We start from the raw sequence: 17,729 nt of genomic DNA, 5'->3' as shown, positions 1-17,729 counted from the left end.
TAAAACATATCGAAGTTATATATTTACCATTGATTTTGCATAGTTTAGCACAAATGCTGATTTAAGGTAGCAAAAATCAACATAAATGATTTGTGATTTGTGATTTTACTTAATTTATTATAAATAGAAATAAGTGTTATAAAGTATACCAAACACTTGTAAAAATAGAAATAAGTCAAATAAATACAAATAGAAATCAAACCAAAGAGAGCCTAGTGTTCAAGACTTGTCCTCACTCTTTACTAACCAAAAGAGTAGAGAGAAGTTGGCTGCATGATAGAGAGGAAGAAATTGTAATTGCAGTATCACAAAAGGGGGCTTGCACGCCTAGGTGATAGCTCAGCGGTTTGACACTATTTGCTTCAGAGCGCGCTCAAGAATTGATCAGTGGATCAACTCCTCCTGTTAGTGCACTGGTGGTGCTGTCATGCTCCATTAGTCTCCCTTACTCCTTACCCCTTGGGCCCTAGTGGGCACCCACTTTTCCTCCGGACCACCATAGGGTGGGTCCAACTTGGAAAAAAAAGAAAAAGAAAAAGAAAAAAAGAGTTTGATATCAAATGTGCTTCAATATCTAGAAATATTTGGATCTAATGATCCAAATCTTTGACATACTACTACAAATTGAGATCTGGGTTGAACCATCACGGTGAAGCTTCAACCCTCTTATGCAACAATTCATTAGGGAAAAGAAATATCTACTTAATAGAAACTAGAAAGTCCACTGAAGATGATGAACCTTATCAGGCCCATTATACACATCAGATGGATTACATCAATACATGAACCTAGGGAAAGCTTTATACCCAGTTCCTGGATAAGCCACAGTCTTTCATTCCTGCAAGTGCCTTCTCAAATTGGCTCCATTTCTGCTCAAGAGTCCCACTATATCCGATCGACATCCTTATTAGTCCCGGTGAGATGCCAGCCATCTTTTTCTCATTGGTATTCATTTCGCTACTAGTACTACTTCCAGAGCATGACATAAGGGTCTCATGGTAACCCAAGCTAACAGCCATTATACCAAACTGGGTGTTGTTTTGCAGCTGGCTCATCAACTGGTTTGCCTTTTCCTCTGTCTCCATGTCCAAACATAAGATTCCACCAAACCCATAATTCTCATTTGCCATGGACTTGAAAAGAGTGTGGCCTGGGTGTTCTTCAAGGCCTGGGTAAATAACCTTGAGACCCAGTTTCTTCATCCTTGTAGCATAGGCCATTGCTCTCCTGCAATGTTCCTTCATTCTTAGGCCTAGGTGGGGAATTCTTTCCGAGAGCTCGAATGCGACCTTAGCATTCATGGTTGGACCAAGAAGCATCAGTGCCCCTTGATGAAGGTCCATCATGGAATTCACTAGGCTAGCCGGCCCACAAATTGCACCTGCATCTCATCCCAACCAATGATGATCGTTAGTGAACAATAGACTATATTGATTTAAAAGCTAACTAGGTGTCATATAGTTAGTGACTATCTAGAATTTGTGGGTCCATGTAACAAATTACTTTATTCCCATGCCACATCTCAAATTTCAACTTGAAAAAGACAGAAATTCTAAAAAACGTGGGTTTAAAGTTTCATAAAATTATAAGAATATAATATCACTGAAATGGAATCTAATGGCATTTATGTAATTTAATTTGCCACTTTGAACTCATTTTTTTAGTGCTCTCTTTTTTAATATTTTAATTGAATAATATTCTTTGTGTGAGACCATAACTTTCGCCGCTGTCTCTCTCTCTCTCTAGATATATATATATATATATCTCTCTCTCTCTATATATATATCTAGAGAGAGAGAGAGATATTGTGGGAGGGGTCTATACTTCCACACGAAGAACACTCCCTTTTTTAATTTCTCATGTAAATCAGTGGTTGCAATGGATTAGAATTACTTTGGGCATGTCAGGTTTGAGGTTATCATAATAACCGCAACCTTAGCTTTGTGAATTTTAATTCGACTTGTCTTGGCCGAAATAGTCCTTTTATTTTGTTAAAAGTAGCAAAATATTATCATTAAATCAAAGAATGAGAAGATACAAGGAAGAACTAAACTATTGAGTTATTATTTCGCCTTCAATATGGCCATCGGCAGAATAACAACCCAATCTCAATTTGCATCATAACAATCCCAATTTGCTCTGGTCAAGGCAAAACATCTCTAGCCTTGGTTGATTTATTTTTGAACAGGTAAAAAATATTTATTCAAAAAAGAGAGAGAGGGAAAAAAAAAAAAAAGATGATTATAACCTCAACAAGCAACCTAATTTCTAAGAACAAGCTTAAAAAGAAATCAGAAAAAGATTCTCATCAACAAAGACTAGGAAAATAGGCCAAGATTCTATAATACTAGAGACGTAAAACCCATTAGATGTAAATAGATCTATAAAAAGAAGAAAGGTGTGATGGAGATTAGTTACCAGCAATAATATCAGCTCCACCACTAATGTACTTTGTGAGACTGTGCACTACTATATCGGCACCCAACCTAGCAGGGGATAGTACCATGGGAGTGAAGGTGTTATCCACCACAACCTTCACACCCTTGTCATGCGCTATCCTACACAGTTCAGGCAAGTTGGCAACCATTAGGGTAGGGTTGGACATCGATTCCACAAAAAGCACATTAGTTCTTCCCTCCACAATGGCTTCCTTCACCATCTCATGATCTCTCACGTCCACAAATGTTGTTGTTACATTACAAACCCTAGGAAGAAAATGGTTCAACAACGCATGTGTCCCACCATATAAACAACATGATGCAACCACGTGTCCTCCACTACTACATAATTGCATCAGGACCGTCGAAATGGCAGCCATGCCACTTGCTGTGCTGTATGCAGCCTCAGTTCCTTCTATGGCTGCAATTTGACGGCTGAGATTTAAGACTGTAGGGTTGAAGTGACGGCTATAGATGAAAAAGCCTTGCTCAGGGCCAAGCTCACCGGTGAACATTTTGCGCATGGTCACCGGCTCCATTACTGTGAAGGTGGCTGAGGCTTCAATTGACATGTTGATGCCACCATGCTCACCAAACTCATGCCGTGCGGTGGCAAGAGCCATAGTTGGATCATCCCTCGTTGGGTCATCACTTGCTATCTTTGGCTTCTTTTCCGAAGAAGTAACCATTACTTCCTCTTGCTTCCTCTCCAACAAAACATTGTTTTCTTCTCCCATTTGGGCTAGAGAGAGAGAGAGAGAGAGAGAGAGAGAGAGAGTTGTGAGGATGGATTGAATGGTGGATTGGAGTAGAAACTAGTTGCGAATGTAGTGAGGATAAGAGAGCCGAAGGGGTGTATTTATAGAGAAAACTTGCAGCTTAATTAATTATTGGTGAGTTAGCGTTCTGTGCATGGAGAAGACAAGTATTATGTCACAAGAAGAGGATAAGAATCATAGATGACAAAACTAGTGACATCATTTTTTTATATTTTATTTTCTGCAGAGTCATTGTGCTGGTGTGCAGACCAATGGAGGTTGCACGAAGGTATCTTCAATACATGGGGTGGGGGTAGCTTAGTCTTTTTGTATTTTCTATTTAGGTGTAAATGAATAGCTCTCTTTTTTCTTTTAGGAACAAAGTTTTTTGTTCGTGAAAGACCCCAAACCACCAACATAGATAGTCTAGTGGTTGTATCTTTGGTTTGTGGCACCAGTACCCAGGGGAGGAGGTCGTGGAATTGAACCTTATTATACACATTATGTGAATATGTATGTATGTGTGTGTTTTTTTAGGTTTGATTTTTCATTTGTGCATCTACGATCACCTTTAGTTAAAAAAAAAAAAAAATGAAAATGTGAGAAACCTACATAGATACATAGATAGCCTAGTGGTGCCTCTCCTATAAAAAAAAGACTTAACTTTTCCTTTTATTTACCTTTCTTGTCGTTTCCAATTAGCTGATGGAAAACGTGGTCCGAGTCAGAATCCTCTTGATTTCCACACACACGTTGTATATTCTGTTTTTATGGTAGAAAAAGACATACATTGTTCTACCATGCGAAGGTGAATGGGGCCCTAGAAAGGATGGAAATTGCCTATGCTCCCGGAATGTAAAGAATTCCAGTCAACTTAAATTAAAGTGATTTGGAACACTAATGCTCTACTCTTTCTTATTTTTCTATTTTTTGGACCTAAATTAAAAGATCCATAGTTTAAAATAACATTTTTCACTTGAATACTCCTCATGATAGAATACAAGATGCAGAGAACTTGCAAAGAAGACATATTGATAACGTTTTTTCTTTCATAGCCTTTAAGATATTGTTTCTAAATATATCAATTGGACAAAATTTCAAGCAATTGTATCTTTTCGAGAAATACCTAAAAGAGGATTTTAGATCTAATCATATTACGATCCAGCTCCTCTCCTGAGTGGTGATCGTCTAGATCAACATATAATTATTTGGACGATCGACACGTGTCCAAGTAGTAATCAAACAATTATGTTTCTATCAATCAGAACAAAATCATTGCGCCAATAACTGTTGAATCACTATTTGAACATTTATCGATCACTCTGGTAACTATAGACAAGACCTAAATGATCACCACTCAGAAGAGGATCCAGATCCATTATATATATTAGGATTAGAGAATTGTACAAAAAGAAGATTCTCCTATGGGCCATTCATCTCTCTTCCAATAAAGGGCAATTGAAACGGAAGACACATAATTAACCATCTTCTTTGCATGAACCTACCATCTCAAATGCCATCACCTTCAGCTGCTGTTGCAGAACATGGGATGATGTTTAGCTAAGGCATTTTCTAATTTTCAGCTTATAAGAACTCCTGGGCAAACTAAATTAAGTTGTCCTGGGGTTTTATCCAAACAATGAACCAGGTGTAGCAGAAATTCTCTTGACTGAAATAAACTCTAGATAATAGTTAAGTATTAATCTCATCATACATCCCACAAGATGATTATAAAGCACAAATCAATGTATTATAGTTTGTTTTTGGTTCCTGAGTAGTTATCTGCACCATTCCTTCATGACTTGGAGATGTTGGTGAATGCCTTTCCCACAAAGGTCATCTCTGACAGAGACCAATCCATATTGTACCCTTATTTTTGCTTACGTTGGGTTTGGTTAAAAACTAGAGATCACTTGTTCTTTGAATGTTCTCTCTTCTATTCAGATAACTAGGAGGAGTATTGTGCTTGAAGGTTAATGAAATCAGCACGGTACGCAAAAGCAAAAATACCCATCAGTAGTGATTCCCCAATACATGGGAGCTTTCCCAAATCAATCATGTTTATTTATAAAACAAACACCAAATGTTATATATCATGCTATTATATAAAAACGTGTACTCATGCCTCGTGGCTAATCTTTTTTATACTATTTTATCCTTTTTGTTTATTTAAATATTTTAACTTCCTCATTATCACTTTTTTTTTTTTTTCATTTTTAAAAATTTCCTTCTTTTATGGTACCCTTAATTTTTTAAATAATTTATTTATTTTCTTTATAATAATAATAATAAAATTTAATCTCCTTATTTGTCTCAATATTAATTGAGTGGCTCAATATCAAATTAGTCTCCTTATTTGTCTCTCTTCGTTTATCATTTTACTTTTCGTCATCTCTCTCTCTCTCTCTCTCTCTCTCTCTCTCTCTCTTATGAAATATCTTTTCTCATTCTTTATAAAATATTTTATTTTATACCTTTAAAATTAATTTCCTTATTCCTCTCAACTCTAAAGAGAGAGAGAGAGAGAGAGAGAGAGAGAGAGAGAGAGAGAGAAAAAAGAGAAAAAGAAAAAGAGAGAGAGATAGAGTGTGAACTCTCAGCTTCTCCTCTCAAACTCTTAGGAAGTATATTTTTCTATTTTCTAGCTCCTTAATAACTTTCTTAATTTCATTTTAAATCCACAAAAAAATCTTATAACTTAATATTAGTTTCCTCATCGATCTTTCTAAGGGCCCGTTTGATAACGTTTCAAGAAACGCGTTTCTGCCATTTCTGTTTCCAGAAACAGCAGAAACGGAGTAAAAAGCGTTTGATAAAACTGTTTCGTTTCCCTTATTTTTAGAAATAGAAATAGAAATTTTTACTTATTTATGGTTCAAGAAACAACCCAGTCGCCGTTTCTAAAAACGACTTGTGGCAATTCTTTCACTGGTTACCATCGACTTCTAAAAACATGACTTATCAAACACCTTCAATTCCGTTTCTGTTTCTAGAAATGGAAATTTATGTTTCTGCCGTTTCTTGAAACAGAAACGACAGAAACGTTATCAAACGGGCCCTAAGTTTCCTTTTTCTTTTAAACTCCTTCCTCCTCTCTCTTTCTCTCTCCTTCTATCTTGGTACAATCTATCTCATTCTCTATTTAAATTTAAAAAGAAAATATTCACCTTTCTATGTTCTCTATTTCTAATATTCTCTTATGTTTTTGCAAAAAATATTTTCTTTCCAATTGCTTTGCTAATTTTATTTAGTTTCTTTAGCAGTAATAATTCTCTAATGTCTTTTTTCAAACTTAAAATAAGATATATCCTTTCTGATTTCTTTCTATATCTTCTCTCTCTCTCCACATTCCTTCTCTTTTTGGAACTTGAAATCAATCAAAATCTTTTTTTTCTTTGTTTCGTGATAAGAAACAATATTAATTTCTAAATAATTGTTTCTTTATTTGGTTCAAATAAAAATCATATTAGATTCTTACTCGCTCTCTCTCTCTCTCTCTCTCTCTCTCTCTCTCTCCAACTTTCCTCTTTCTTTTTAAATTATTTTCCTTCTTTCTCTCATGTTTCTCTCTCCTTCTATCTTGATAAGAAATTCAATCAAAATCACATCCCCTAAAGACCTGATTTCTCTTGCTAATTGTCCAAGCAAAGGTTTCTTTGTGATGGAGAGAGCTCATGGTTGCTCAATTGGTGTTCCAAGCTTGATCCGGCCCCAAGGCTTCAACAAGATCATCTGTGTCTCTTTTGCCAATGCCTAAGGATTCTATGGACAAGGTTGACAAGGCTCTCTGTTGGACTCATGAATAGATGCCGCTACATGCATTCTCAAAGCCCTAGTAGTTGATTTTAAGGCCACAAGTCCCCATCGAAATCTATTGAATCCCTGGTAGTTTCTTCATCTTTTTCTACCCATAGTAATTTTTAGAAATTTCTTTTTTTCTTGCCCAATTTTTAGTTTCTGGAAGTTTGTATTATTAGTTGGTATTTTTTTTTCTCCTTTGTTAATCAATTGGTTATGTGTTCCTTCAACAATGTTAATGAAATCTCAGCTTCCAATGACCCAAAACTTTTGAGAGAGACTATTAGAGGAGAGTGAGGTCTTAATAGGTAATGTTCCCCTTCTTTGGATCTCTTCTCCTTTTAGATCATTTGACATTAATAGTTAATTATTCATTTTTTTTCTTAATTCTTTTGTGATTTATAGGTACATTGTATCTAATTGCTATTCAATGGATGTAATAGCTCATAGACAAAAATGGCTTGATGATTCAGATGAAGATGTTATTGCAAAATCACTAAATGCAGGTTCCGTTAGGAATGTGTCTTATCAATCAAATTGATAAACATTAAAGTATAATTAGTTAATCTGATTTTTTTTTTGCTGGTAATTTCAGGTTTGATTTAGAATGCGGATGGTACTTCCAAGACTATGGTGAGAATGCAACTATGATTGGGAGAATAAAAAAAGGGGTCATTGATAGGGCTTTGAAAACAACTATGTTGTTCTCATGAGACTTGGATTCTTTGATGGTATCCCTTCACTTGAAGTGTTTGATATATAGGTGGAAAGTTGCCTCTTCCATGGTACACTAATGACTACACAGACAAGTTGCCCATGAATCCCATGTTCCTAAGGCCTTATAAGTTCTTCAATGATGAAACCCATTATCCTTTTGGTTATAGCCTCAACTACACTCGGTTCAAATACTCAATGATAGCTTTTGCTCATGCACTTCAACTGAAATTAGGAAGGCTCCAACATTTTGTGATCTCACTTATGAGGCCTACACTGCCGTCTAGGGAGAACATAATTGTGGTTGGAGATGCAGAGCTTTTTTTACTAGTTCAAATCAATATTGACTTACCACAACTAGATGGTTACTTAGATCGTTTAGGTTAGCTTAAGATCTTATTATTTTTCTTTCTCTCTCTAACTCAAGTAATAGGAGTGGTTATTTGTTCTTGAGTTCCTTAGTTTAATCCTTTGTTACTACGATACAATTTGATGGGATCTATTGAGTTTCTCAGTAATTAAACATTAATTTTGATATCTACAATCAAGTATTTCAGGTTTTTAATCACATTTTCATCATACTTTCTCCATTTTCTTGTTTTCATATACTAGAGTTGGTATATATGGGATGGCAGAGCTTATTGATTGAGTTCCTTAATCCATTTTATCGTTTTCATCATATTCTCTCTCTCTCTCAAAACGTAAGACAACATATATATCTTAGATTAATTTTTGATAATCTTTGCCCTACGTGCGTTTGCATGTATAATTTTTACTAGTATATATTTATATAATGTATAAATGTATGTATGTATTGTACACAGCCAGTGTGTCGGTTTGTTACACTGTGTGAAAGTGTTGATGCGTTGCTCTTATCTTTTTTATATTTGTGAAAGTTGTAGTCTGTTGGTAAAGGTGTCTGTTAGTTACGTGTCCAGGACACGTGTCAAAGTGGTAGACTTGTATGTTTCTATAAATAGCCTTCTGAGCTAAATGAAAGGGCATTGCGAGTCTAACACTGTGAGTAGAAAAGAAATGGTATCAGAGCCAGTCCCCTCCCCTTTCTCCGGCTAAACTCTTCCTCTGGTCGTCCCTCTTCTTCAGATTGAACCTGTTTTAGCTAAAGATACAGTCAATAGGCCACGCCCTTTTGCAAGTAATCCTTGCATATGATTCCTTCTGTCAGAAAAAGATCCTTGAGTGTGATGGGCTTTCAGGCTAAGAATGCCGTTTTGTGCCATTTTTTGGCTCGGGTTGCTCTGAAGTTAGGTACTATGATCACGGGGGTTCTTGATCGGCCTCGACTAGCTGTGTCTTTACCTAGATCAGTTTCTCTGATGAGTTATGATGGTTTAGATCTGGAGCTCGCCTCTTTTACTTCTCTTACAATCTAATGGACACACCTTCTTCTTCTCTTTTTTCTTCCCCACGATGATCTACTTCATCTCGATCTTCATCTTCCTCTATTGATTACCTCTATGAACTATCCTATGTTCCCGACGATCAAGTTATTCTTTCCACTCCTTCCCCTCTTCTAAACCCTTATACTGTTTTTCCAAAAAACCCTACCCCTTCCAGATGGATCACTCTTCTTAAACCTAAGAAGACTCCCCCTTTAAAGAACTGGTTCAAGCTTCCCGCTTTGATCAGTTTTAAGTCCCGACGACAAAAAAAGAACAATTGTTTTCTCTTGAGATACCCCTTGATCTAATCCCCCAGTGGATCTAGCAAGGATATACTCATCTCCACTTTGGTACTATTAAATGTGCTCTTTCTTTCTATGGCCGAAAAGGTCTCTCAGTAGTTTCTCGAGTAGCCCTTCTTGACAGTCGATTCTCAAAGTATCAACATGCTGTAATCGCCACTGTTCAAACCACTCTGAATGTAGGAACGGTGTTCTTAACCTTATACTCCAATTTTAACATCCCTCTTTCAGATCCCCTTCTCCCTACTACCCTTAAATTCCAGATTTAGATCACTGGAGTTCCTCAGGTAGCTATTGCTCAGGCAGCTACCTTACATTATCAAATGGCCTATCGCCTGCAAAATCATGCTTTTGACCTTCTTATAGGCCATGCAGAAGATGCCTTGTTCATAACCATGGACTCTACCCAAGTCCCCTGCTGTACCTATATTCCTAGACAAATTCCTAGAGACAAACTTCTTTGTCTTCTTCCCTCTTCTTGGGTAATAGCTTATGAACAACAGATCTCCGGTTCCCTTCAACAAACCCCTCTGGAACCTGTCCAGTCCACAGATCCAAAATATATCAGGCATTCTAATGGAGAAGTAGAGATTAGGTTCCCTCCTCCAAAACCTCAAACTCTTTCTCCTACTTTTCCAACCTCTTTCATAATGATCCAAGAAAAGATCCCCCATCCGATCTTTTGATTCTCAGGGCGGCCCTATTTACTATTTTCAAGATCCAGTTATAGGTCATAAATATTTTGATTTATGTGACTGTGACTCTTGCCTCCAAGACTCAGATGATGAAGATACTTATTCCACTAGGTATCGTTCTTCAAGACATAAGTCTTCTCAATAGACTTTACGAGCCCGTTACAAGTCAGGAGATTCCACTATTGGCCCTCTTAGTGATGAATCCAAATACCCTTTCTTTGTCAAGTATGGTGATGATAAGGTTACCCCTCAACCTTTTCCTCATACTTGCAAACCCCCACCAAAACCAGACCTTCCATGCCCTATTCTTCCTCCATATTGTATGTGTACACCAGGCTCTTCATCTTCTTCTCCTCTTAAACAATTCCCTGGTCCTGGTGATTTTGGTCCAGATACTCATGGTGTTCAGCATGTTTGGAAAATTATGCCTCCAATTTGTCCCACGGGACAACCTTCAGAAATTTCCTAAGCAGAAGCAGCTTTGAATTGGCAAGCAGAAAATACTGTCATCCAAAACCAATACCTTGAGCGAATTCTTGCTCAGACCTAACAAACTCAAGGTACGCTGACTCAACATGATCATCTTCTCCCGTCTTTAAGACGAGAAATTGTTCAAGTTCATGCAGAACTGGCTGGAATTGCTTCAAGTGTGGCAGATACCACTATTGCTTTTGCCTTTATTGGACAAAAAGAAAAACATCTTAGATATCTTGAAGCTCAACTCCATAGTCTTCAAAGAACCCATCCTCCCTCTTCTGCAACAAGTCGACAACAACCCCTTCTTGTCACAGTGCCAAGCTTCATTCCATAAGATCCCGTCGTTATGTATGCTCCTCCGGCTCCTCCAGTTGTCTCGACACAAAGAACATTTCCAATTGAAGAACTTAAAGAACTTTAACGACAACAACGTTCTTTGCCAAAAAGAACCGGAGCTACAAGAGGACGTACTCGTGGTAGACTTCCTCTAGCTTGGACCTCTACTGCTACTCTTATGGATCTAAGTGATGACTTTGAAGAAGATCCAGATACCCTCCAAGACACACTGGCTGTGTACAATACATACCTACATTTATACATTAGAGGCATCAGAACTATTAGAACTGCTAGTTGGATATGCACTGGGAATATCGATTAACCAGTCATTGTAGGTTTCTAGCAGTTGTTCGATGTGGGGGTCAGGCAGTCTACCTGTTTGATGAAGTTCCCATGCCGTATCCATTCAAAGAAGGAGAGGGCCTGGAACTTGGCTTGGAGAGACATTATTTGCAGAACACATAGTGTATAAAAAGATTCTCCATTCATCTCTGTGCTGAACTCGGGTGGTAAAGAGATCATAAGGCTTGATGTTTAACACACGAAAATCAGGAGTGTAATGGATGTAATGGCAGGGTTATCGATTTTCAAAGGTTTGATGAATGAGAGGGGGTTGATGGAAAAGGATTATAATGTAGTGTTGGTTTGGGTGTTCTTCTATGGTTTTACGGTAAGAGATAACCTTTCTCAGGATTATATCTTATAGTATTTTGTGGGAGGCTTGGTGGAAGAGAACAACAAAGGTTATGGCCAAATGGTGGAGGTTGAGAAGAGGAAGAGGCTCCTGGGGTTATAGAGAAGAGTAGAGGTATGACTGAAAATGTTGAAGTAAGACGGGAGAGGAAGTCTGCCAAAACATTATCTTTTCTTTTGATATGTTTTACTTCAAATGACCATTGAGAGAACCACTGAGTCCCGCGGAGGAGTTGTGCATGGGCGAGAACTTTTTGTCGGAATTCAAGCATTTGGGGGAAGCTTGACATGTCTAGTTCAATAAGGAACTTATGACCAATAAGATGAAATTGGAAATTTTCAATTCCTCGTCTGACTGCTAGTATTTCTTTGAAGGTTGAGTGATAGTGAGCTTCTGAGGGCTTGAAAAATCCACTCTCATAACGACAAACAATCCTCAGTCTTGTTGTCTTGTTTTCTTTAAGGAGAACCGCACCCCAGTGAGTATCACTTGCATCTGTTTGCAACTCTTTTACCATAAGAACAAATTTACAGTGTAGGAAGACTTGCTGAAAGCTTCTTCAATGCTTGGATAGCAGTAGTATGAGCTAAAGACCATGGAGGAACTTTCTTTCTCAAAAGTTGATGAAGCAGAGATGTGTGCTTGATCTTTTGAGGGAGAAATTCTGTCATGTAGTTCATAATTCCAAGGAATATTTGAAACTGATTCTTTGTCAAAGGACCATCAGGAAACTGTTAGAGAGATGTGGCAATATGAGGCTGAAGTTCATATCTTCCTTTGGAGATAGTTACTCCGAGAAAATCAATGGAGGATATATCAATTTGCATCTTTTGGGAGAGAGCATAAGACTATATTCTTGAACAATTGTATGAAATTGCTGAAGAAGTTGTAGATGTTCCGCCTCATCTTTGAAGAAGAGAAGAATGTCATCAATAAAGATAAGGGCATGGTCTTGAATTGGGGTAAATATTTTCATCATAGCTCTCTAGAAGATTAATGGAGCTATTTTCAGGCCAAAAGACATTACTGTCCATTGCATATGATATCCAGGAACACAAAAATCTATCTTCGGTCTATCTTCTGGAACTATTCCAAGTTGCCAAAATCATGCTTTTAGATCAAACTTGGAGAAGATATTTGCATAGGTGAGCTGGAGAGGTAAAGCTGGACGAGTTGGTAGTGGGAACTTGTCATCAGCCAAGAAGAAATTTAAAGGTTGATAATTAATCACCATTCTCATTTTTCCACGAATCTGTTCAGTCCGCTTGTTAACATAAAATGCTTGACATGCCCATGGAGAGAGAGTTGGCTCCAAAAGACCTTGAGACTGCAGCTGTCGAATTTCTTGGACGGCCAATGAGAGATGTTCTGGATTCATGTCGGGATGACTGGATTTTGTTGGATTGACATCTTCATTTTTCTTGAAGGTAATGAAGAAGTCAAAGTTCTGCCACAGAGGGTGTGAGTACTTAGTGAGAACTCTGTATGAGAATCTGTACAAGATGTTGAAAGAATTTTTCCTTTGATATTCTCAAACGGGGATAAACCTGCAAGAAAAACGTTAGAAATAGGGGACCAAGGGAGAAGTTGTTATTTATAAACAGACATGGAGAGTCCAACGAAGAGGGAGATGACTAAGTACATCAAAACCTATGATGAGGTTTTTTCCTGGGAAATGGGTTCCTAAAACTGTATGGGTAAATGACAAGGTAGGGAGAAATTGGATTTTTATGGGTTGTCTAGACACAAGATTAATATGAAAGGTTTCACCACTGGCTGCCAGGAATGGGAGAGGAGGGTCTTAGGTCTTCCAAAGATAAGTAGGAAGAACCTTTGGGGCCATAATGGTAGTAGCCGCTCCTGTGTCTAAAAAGGCTATAACCTTAATGGGTTTGGCATATGATTCAGGGATTATTTGGACTGACACATGTGGAAGGGAGATGGCATAGCAAGGTGGGGGAGATTTTTCCGAAGAGGTTGCAAATGGGATTACCTGGCGGCAATATATATATATATATATATATGTATATATATACAAGATTTTCTCATTGACATTCACTCAAAATGTCAAATAATTTATGATCTTACTTTTTTACCCTTATAGTATGATACACATTTTTTATTCCAATAAGAGTAAACATTGTTATCTCACATGTGAATTCGAAGTATGTATATAACAATAATATTTTGATAATGAATAACATTATAGTGTTTAGAATACAAGAATCATTAACAATTCATAAAAGATTAATCATGGGTGTAGTCCCTAAACCTAGAACAATAAAGTATCCCATCTTAAAATACATAACCATATAGATTTATTATATCTATAATAATCAATGGGACAACCATGACATGAACCATAAATGGGAATAAAGAAGTACTAGTGTCCCATGAAACCTCTGTCCCATGTGGTTAAACATTACTCACATGAAGATGACAATAACGAACTACGCAAGTGGAGTCCTTCTACTGAGATCTTCTGTAGCCTCTTACTCTAGGGTTTTCTCTCTTTCTGTGCACTTGCTCTAGTGAGAAAGCCGTGCTCCCAAAACCAATAAGGCATTAAGTAAAAGTAATGGCTGCAGGGACCGTCAGTATTCTATTTATAATAGAATCCCTAAAACCCTATTCCACTCTCACAATGGAAAGAGCTAGGAGTTTCCTAATCAGTGTGGGTTTATAATTGCTTGGGCCCAATGGATCAATCGGTATCAGTTAAGCGCACATAAAAATCCTAACAATCTCCCACTTGGGCTACACTGATACTGATGTCTTTCCATTGACTCCTGGCCAAATAATCCCAAGACTGAACACCACTCAAACAAACTTTGATCTAATCAATAATCTCTACTGTTGAACAATAGTAGAAAATACACCTCAATATACGGCATATAACTATCTAATGTTATAGACAATAGAAAATTATCAATCCAAATCGCCTGGAAACATTTATATAAGGAGTTGATATCATACCTGTGATCACATGAAATATACATTTCCTTATAGGTCATTTCTTGATCTAAAGATCAGCCTACCTTGAAAACCTCACAGGTAGAAAACTTTGATATTAATCAACACTTGGCAAACTATCATTTTCTTGAATTAATATCTTACTTTGGCATACCGTCTATGGCTAACTGTACTTCTATGGATTTAGGTTAAATACCACCATAAATCACAAACTTTGGCAAACCGCCTGTGGTAAATCACCACTTCTTTGGGCATAGGCTAAATACCACCATACATCACAAATTCTAACAAAATATCGTCAATTACCTTGGCTAAGCATTGCCAATAAATCTTAAAAAGCATAGCCTTTAAACTTTGGCTTTTGCCACTATGATATCTTTGGTTAAATGAGATCATAAAATTCCCACTAACCAATCATATCAAAAACCTTAATAACACCAATATTAGAAAATATGGCTCTTGAGTACTTTGTCGATAAACTTGGATGACATCACCTTTGGGCAAATGTCACATTTACCCTGGGAAACACACAATTGAATTGAATGTACCACTTTGGTGGGTTTCACTCATTCCTATCATGTTTTCCACATTAGAGATGAATATATGTACAGAAGTGTATGCTTTAATGTGTTTCTTACACAATCAGAGACAACACAAACAAATGAAGCATAAATGTACATAAATAATTCAGAGAACATAATTTAAGATAAAATCAATTCAAAATTACTCCAAAGTCATTATAAACTTAATAGGGTAATAAAATTGTTCCTATTTCCCTTCAGTTGTGCTTTGTTCAGCAACAACACTTGTTTGGGTTCTCTGAGAGCTAAAACCAGATCAAGTAACCCTAAAAATCTCAGGTATGAATCATACACACCAAATAACCGGACTAGAAAATTTAATATGTACACCTAGTAGATAAAATACACAATAAATGTATATCTAGCAGATAAAACACACAAGAGTCACAATCATAACTACATTCCTATCCTTTGGGCTAAGAATGTACTGGTCCTCTTGTAAATCCAAATTTACTGTGAAAATACAATTACTTTTATCACATGTGGGTTTGAAAACCTCTAAGTTATAGTCCTTTCCATACATGTATTTTCTTTAACTTGGGTGACATCACCTTTGGGCAAATGTCACCAACTTTGCTGCGCTTGGAAAAACTATGAAATAATAGGATGTGCCACTTTGGTGGATTCTATCCAATCCTTTCATAGCTTCCTAGAAATATACTGTGTAGCATAAAATGTGCGGAAGCTCACACCCAGTTTAATTCTAATATATTTATCCATCATAGGGTGTTTCAAACAAAACATTCAAATATAAAATGACATGAATATGAATTTACTATATATTTCAGCCATAAATAATTCTTCAATATCATGATAATAATAAATCAATGCAAAACTCCAAATAATTCTTTTGCATGAAAAACAATATAGTACACTGAATTTATTCTCCCACTAGTAACCTAGTATACTGACCTTCTACTAGTAACATCCTCCCACTAGCAACCTAGTATACCGAATTTATTCTCCCACTGGTCGAGCCACATAAAATAGCTTAAGATCCATACTTTTATTCTCCCACTTGGTTCGACCAGTCATAAATTAATCCATTTATTGGAGAACACAATTCGTTAAATGTGACATACATATAAACTTGTTCACATATGCCCAAAAACAAAAGAAACCAAACATTTATCAATTAATGTTCATAAATAGGTTTTCAGAGAACAATGGCAGTGTTTAAGAACTTGGTATTTGATTGATCAAAATCGACACTAATCCAACCCAACCAATCGGAATACAAAAAATAACACATTAAATAAACCTATAACCTATGGTCATAGTGATGAAACCCTCATCCACCCTATTGCCATTGATCAACTGTCCAATACCTTTTAGGAAAAAAAAACTTTGCTTTAAAAGCATAATACCAAACTATTGATTTGGTTCTCCTAGTATAGAAAACTAGGTCTTTGAGACATATGTAGACCTCTATATTCTCAAGCCACTTTTAAAGACATTAGCTTAATGGTTCAACTCAAGGAAGAATAATCCATTCGATATTTAATTAATGCATGTAACATCAATAAAAACCAACATTACATCACTAACCATTAAACATAATCAAAGTGTCAACTGAACTACAATCTCAACCTTTAGGTCTGACATGCACTAATCCACTCAAAAACTACAATGACCGTGGGAGCTCTTCAACTTTGAAAATTACTATCACTTTAGATGCATAACAACTTCTAGGTTAAGGTCTGCCTAGAGTACACTTGCATTTATGCTTATCTTTGATAATGTCGTCTTTGGGCAAACATTACCTAATTCCTGCTAACAATTTTCTATGTCTTTGAATATAAGACAAAATCTTTGAGTTGTAAACCTATTACAGTAATCTTAGATTTTACCACTTTAGTGGGTTCCATCAATTCCACCGCAATAGCTTACAACTACACCTGACAGCTTAAATTTGTGGGTTATTTAAACATAAACTAAATATCAATTTACATGTAAAAGAACAAGTATGTAACTGTTAACAAAATAAACATTACAATGCTCAATTATCGATTACTTCAAGAGTGTCAACCAGAACTACATTACCAAGAACAAACAAGTTCATATTCTGATATGCAAGTAATGTATGAGTTGATTTTCTTTTATTTCTTCCAATTAATAGGAAAATCATAAAGAATCATTAACCATCTATACTTGTAATTTATACAAAACAAATCATAAAATTTGATCAAAACTAGGCTCATAATATATCAAAACAAAGAGCATGAAAAACTGGACTCAACGCAGAAAATCAGGGTGAAAAATTCTTCACCGTTTGCCCGTACGAGCCATTTGAAGTTGCAGAACTAAAAATAAATCAAAATCAATCTTGTTTCCCAAACCAACCGGTTCGGCCAATCGGTCTAATCCGGTTCGGGCATATTGATTCCGGGTCAAAATCCGGGTCAATTGGTCAACGATCCGGTTAACTTTTGACCGAGTCAAATAGAGTTGGTCATGAGTTGACCCACTACACCCTGGGTTAATTCGGTAGGGTTTTCGAGGTGACCTGACGATGACTCGCCGCCTCTTTTTTTTTTTTTTTTTTTTTTTTTTTTTTTTT

General features: G+C 36.6%; 1 protein-coding gene across 1 annotated transcript; it reads right to left on the bottom strand.

The window, feature by feature from the left end:
* Positions 1–556: 556 nt before the first annotated feature.
* On the bottom strand, positions 557–3,248 carry LOC122077792 (methionine gamma-lyase-like). The gene is made up of 2 exons (XM_042643664.1): positions 2,419–3,248; positions 557–1,381 (listed from the first exon to the last, which is right to left on the bottom strand). The coding sequence occupies exons 1-2, from the start codon at positions 3,173–3,175 to the stop codon at positions 801–803; spliced, it is 1,338 nt and encodes a 445-aa protein (XP_042499598.1). The 5' UTR covers positions 3,176–3,248; the 3' UTR covers positions 557–800.
* Between the last annotated feature and the right edge of the window lie 14,481 nt (positions 3,249–17,729).

The sequence above is a fragment of the Macadamia integrifolia genome, chromosome 5 (genome assembly GCF_013358625.1).
Source record: "Macadamia integrifolia cultivar HAES 741 chromosome 5, SCU_Mint_v3, whole genome shotgun sequence".
Taxonomy (NCBI): domain Eukaryota; kingdom Viridiplantae; phylum Streptophyta; class Magnoliopsida; order Proteales; family Proteaceae; genus Macadamia; species Macadamia integrifolia.
This window is presented reverse-complemented; position numbering and strand designations above follow the sequence as displayed.

What these genes read in the sequence shown, in the direction of transcription:
- LOC122077792 (XM_042643664.1), bottom strand. Translation starts at nt 3,175, where the DNA reads ATGGGAGAAGAAAACAATGTTTTGTTGGAGAGGAAGCAAGAGGAAGTA. An exon ending in TGGAGCTGATATTATTGCTG is followed by an intron (nt 1,382 to 2,418) that starts GTAACTAATCTC and finishes GATGAGATGCAG; the next exon opens with GTGCAATTTGTGGGCCGGCT.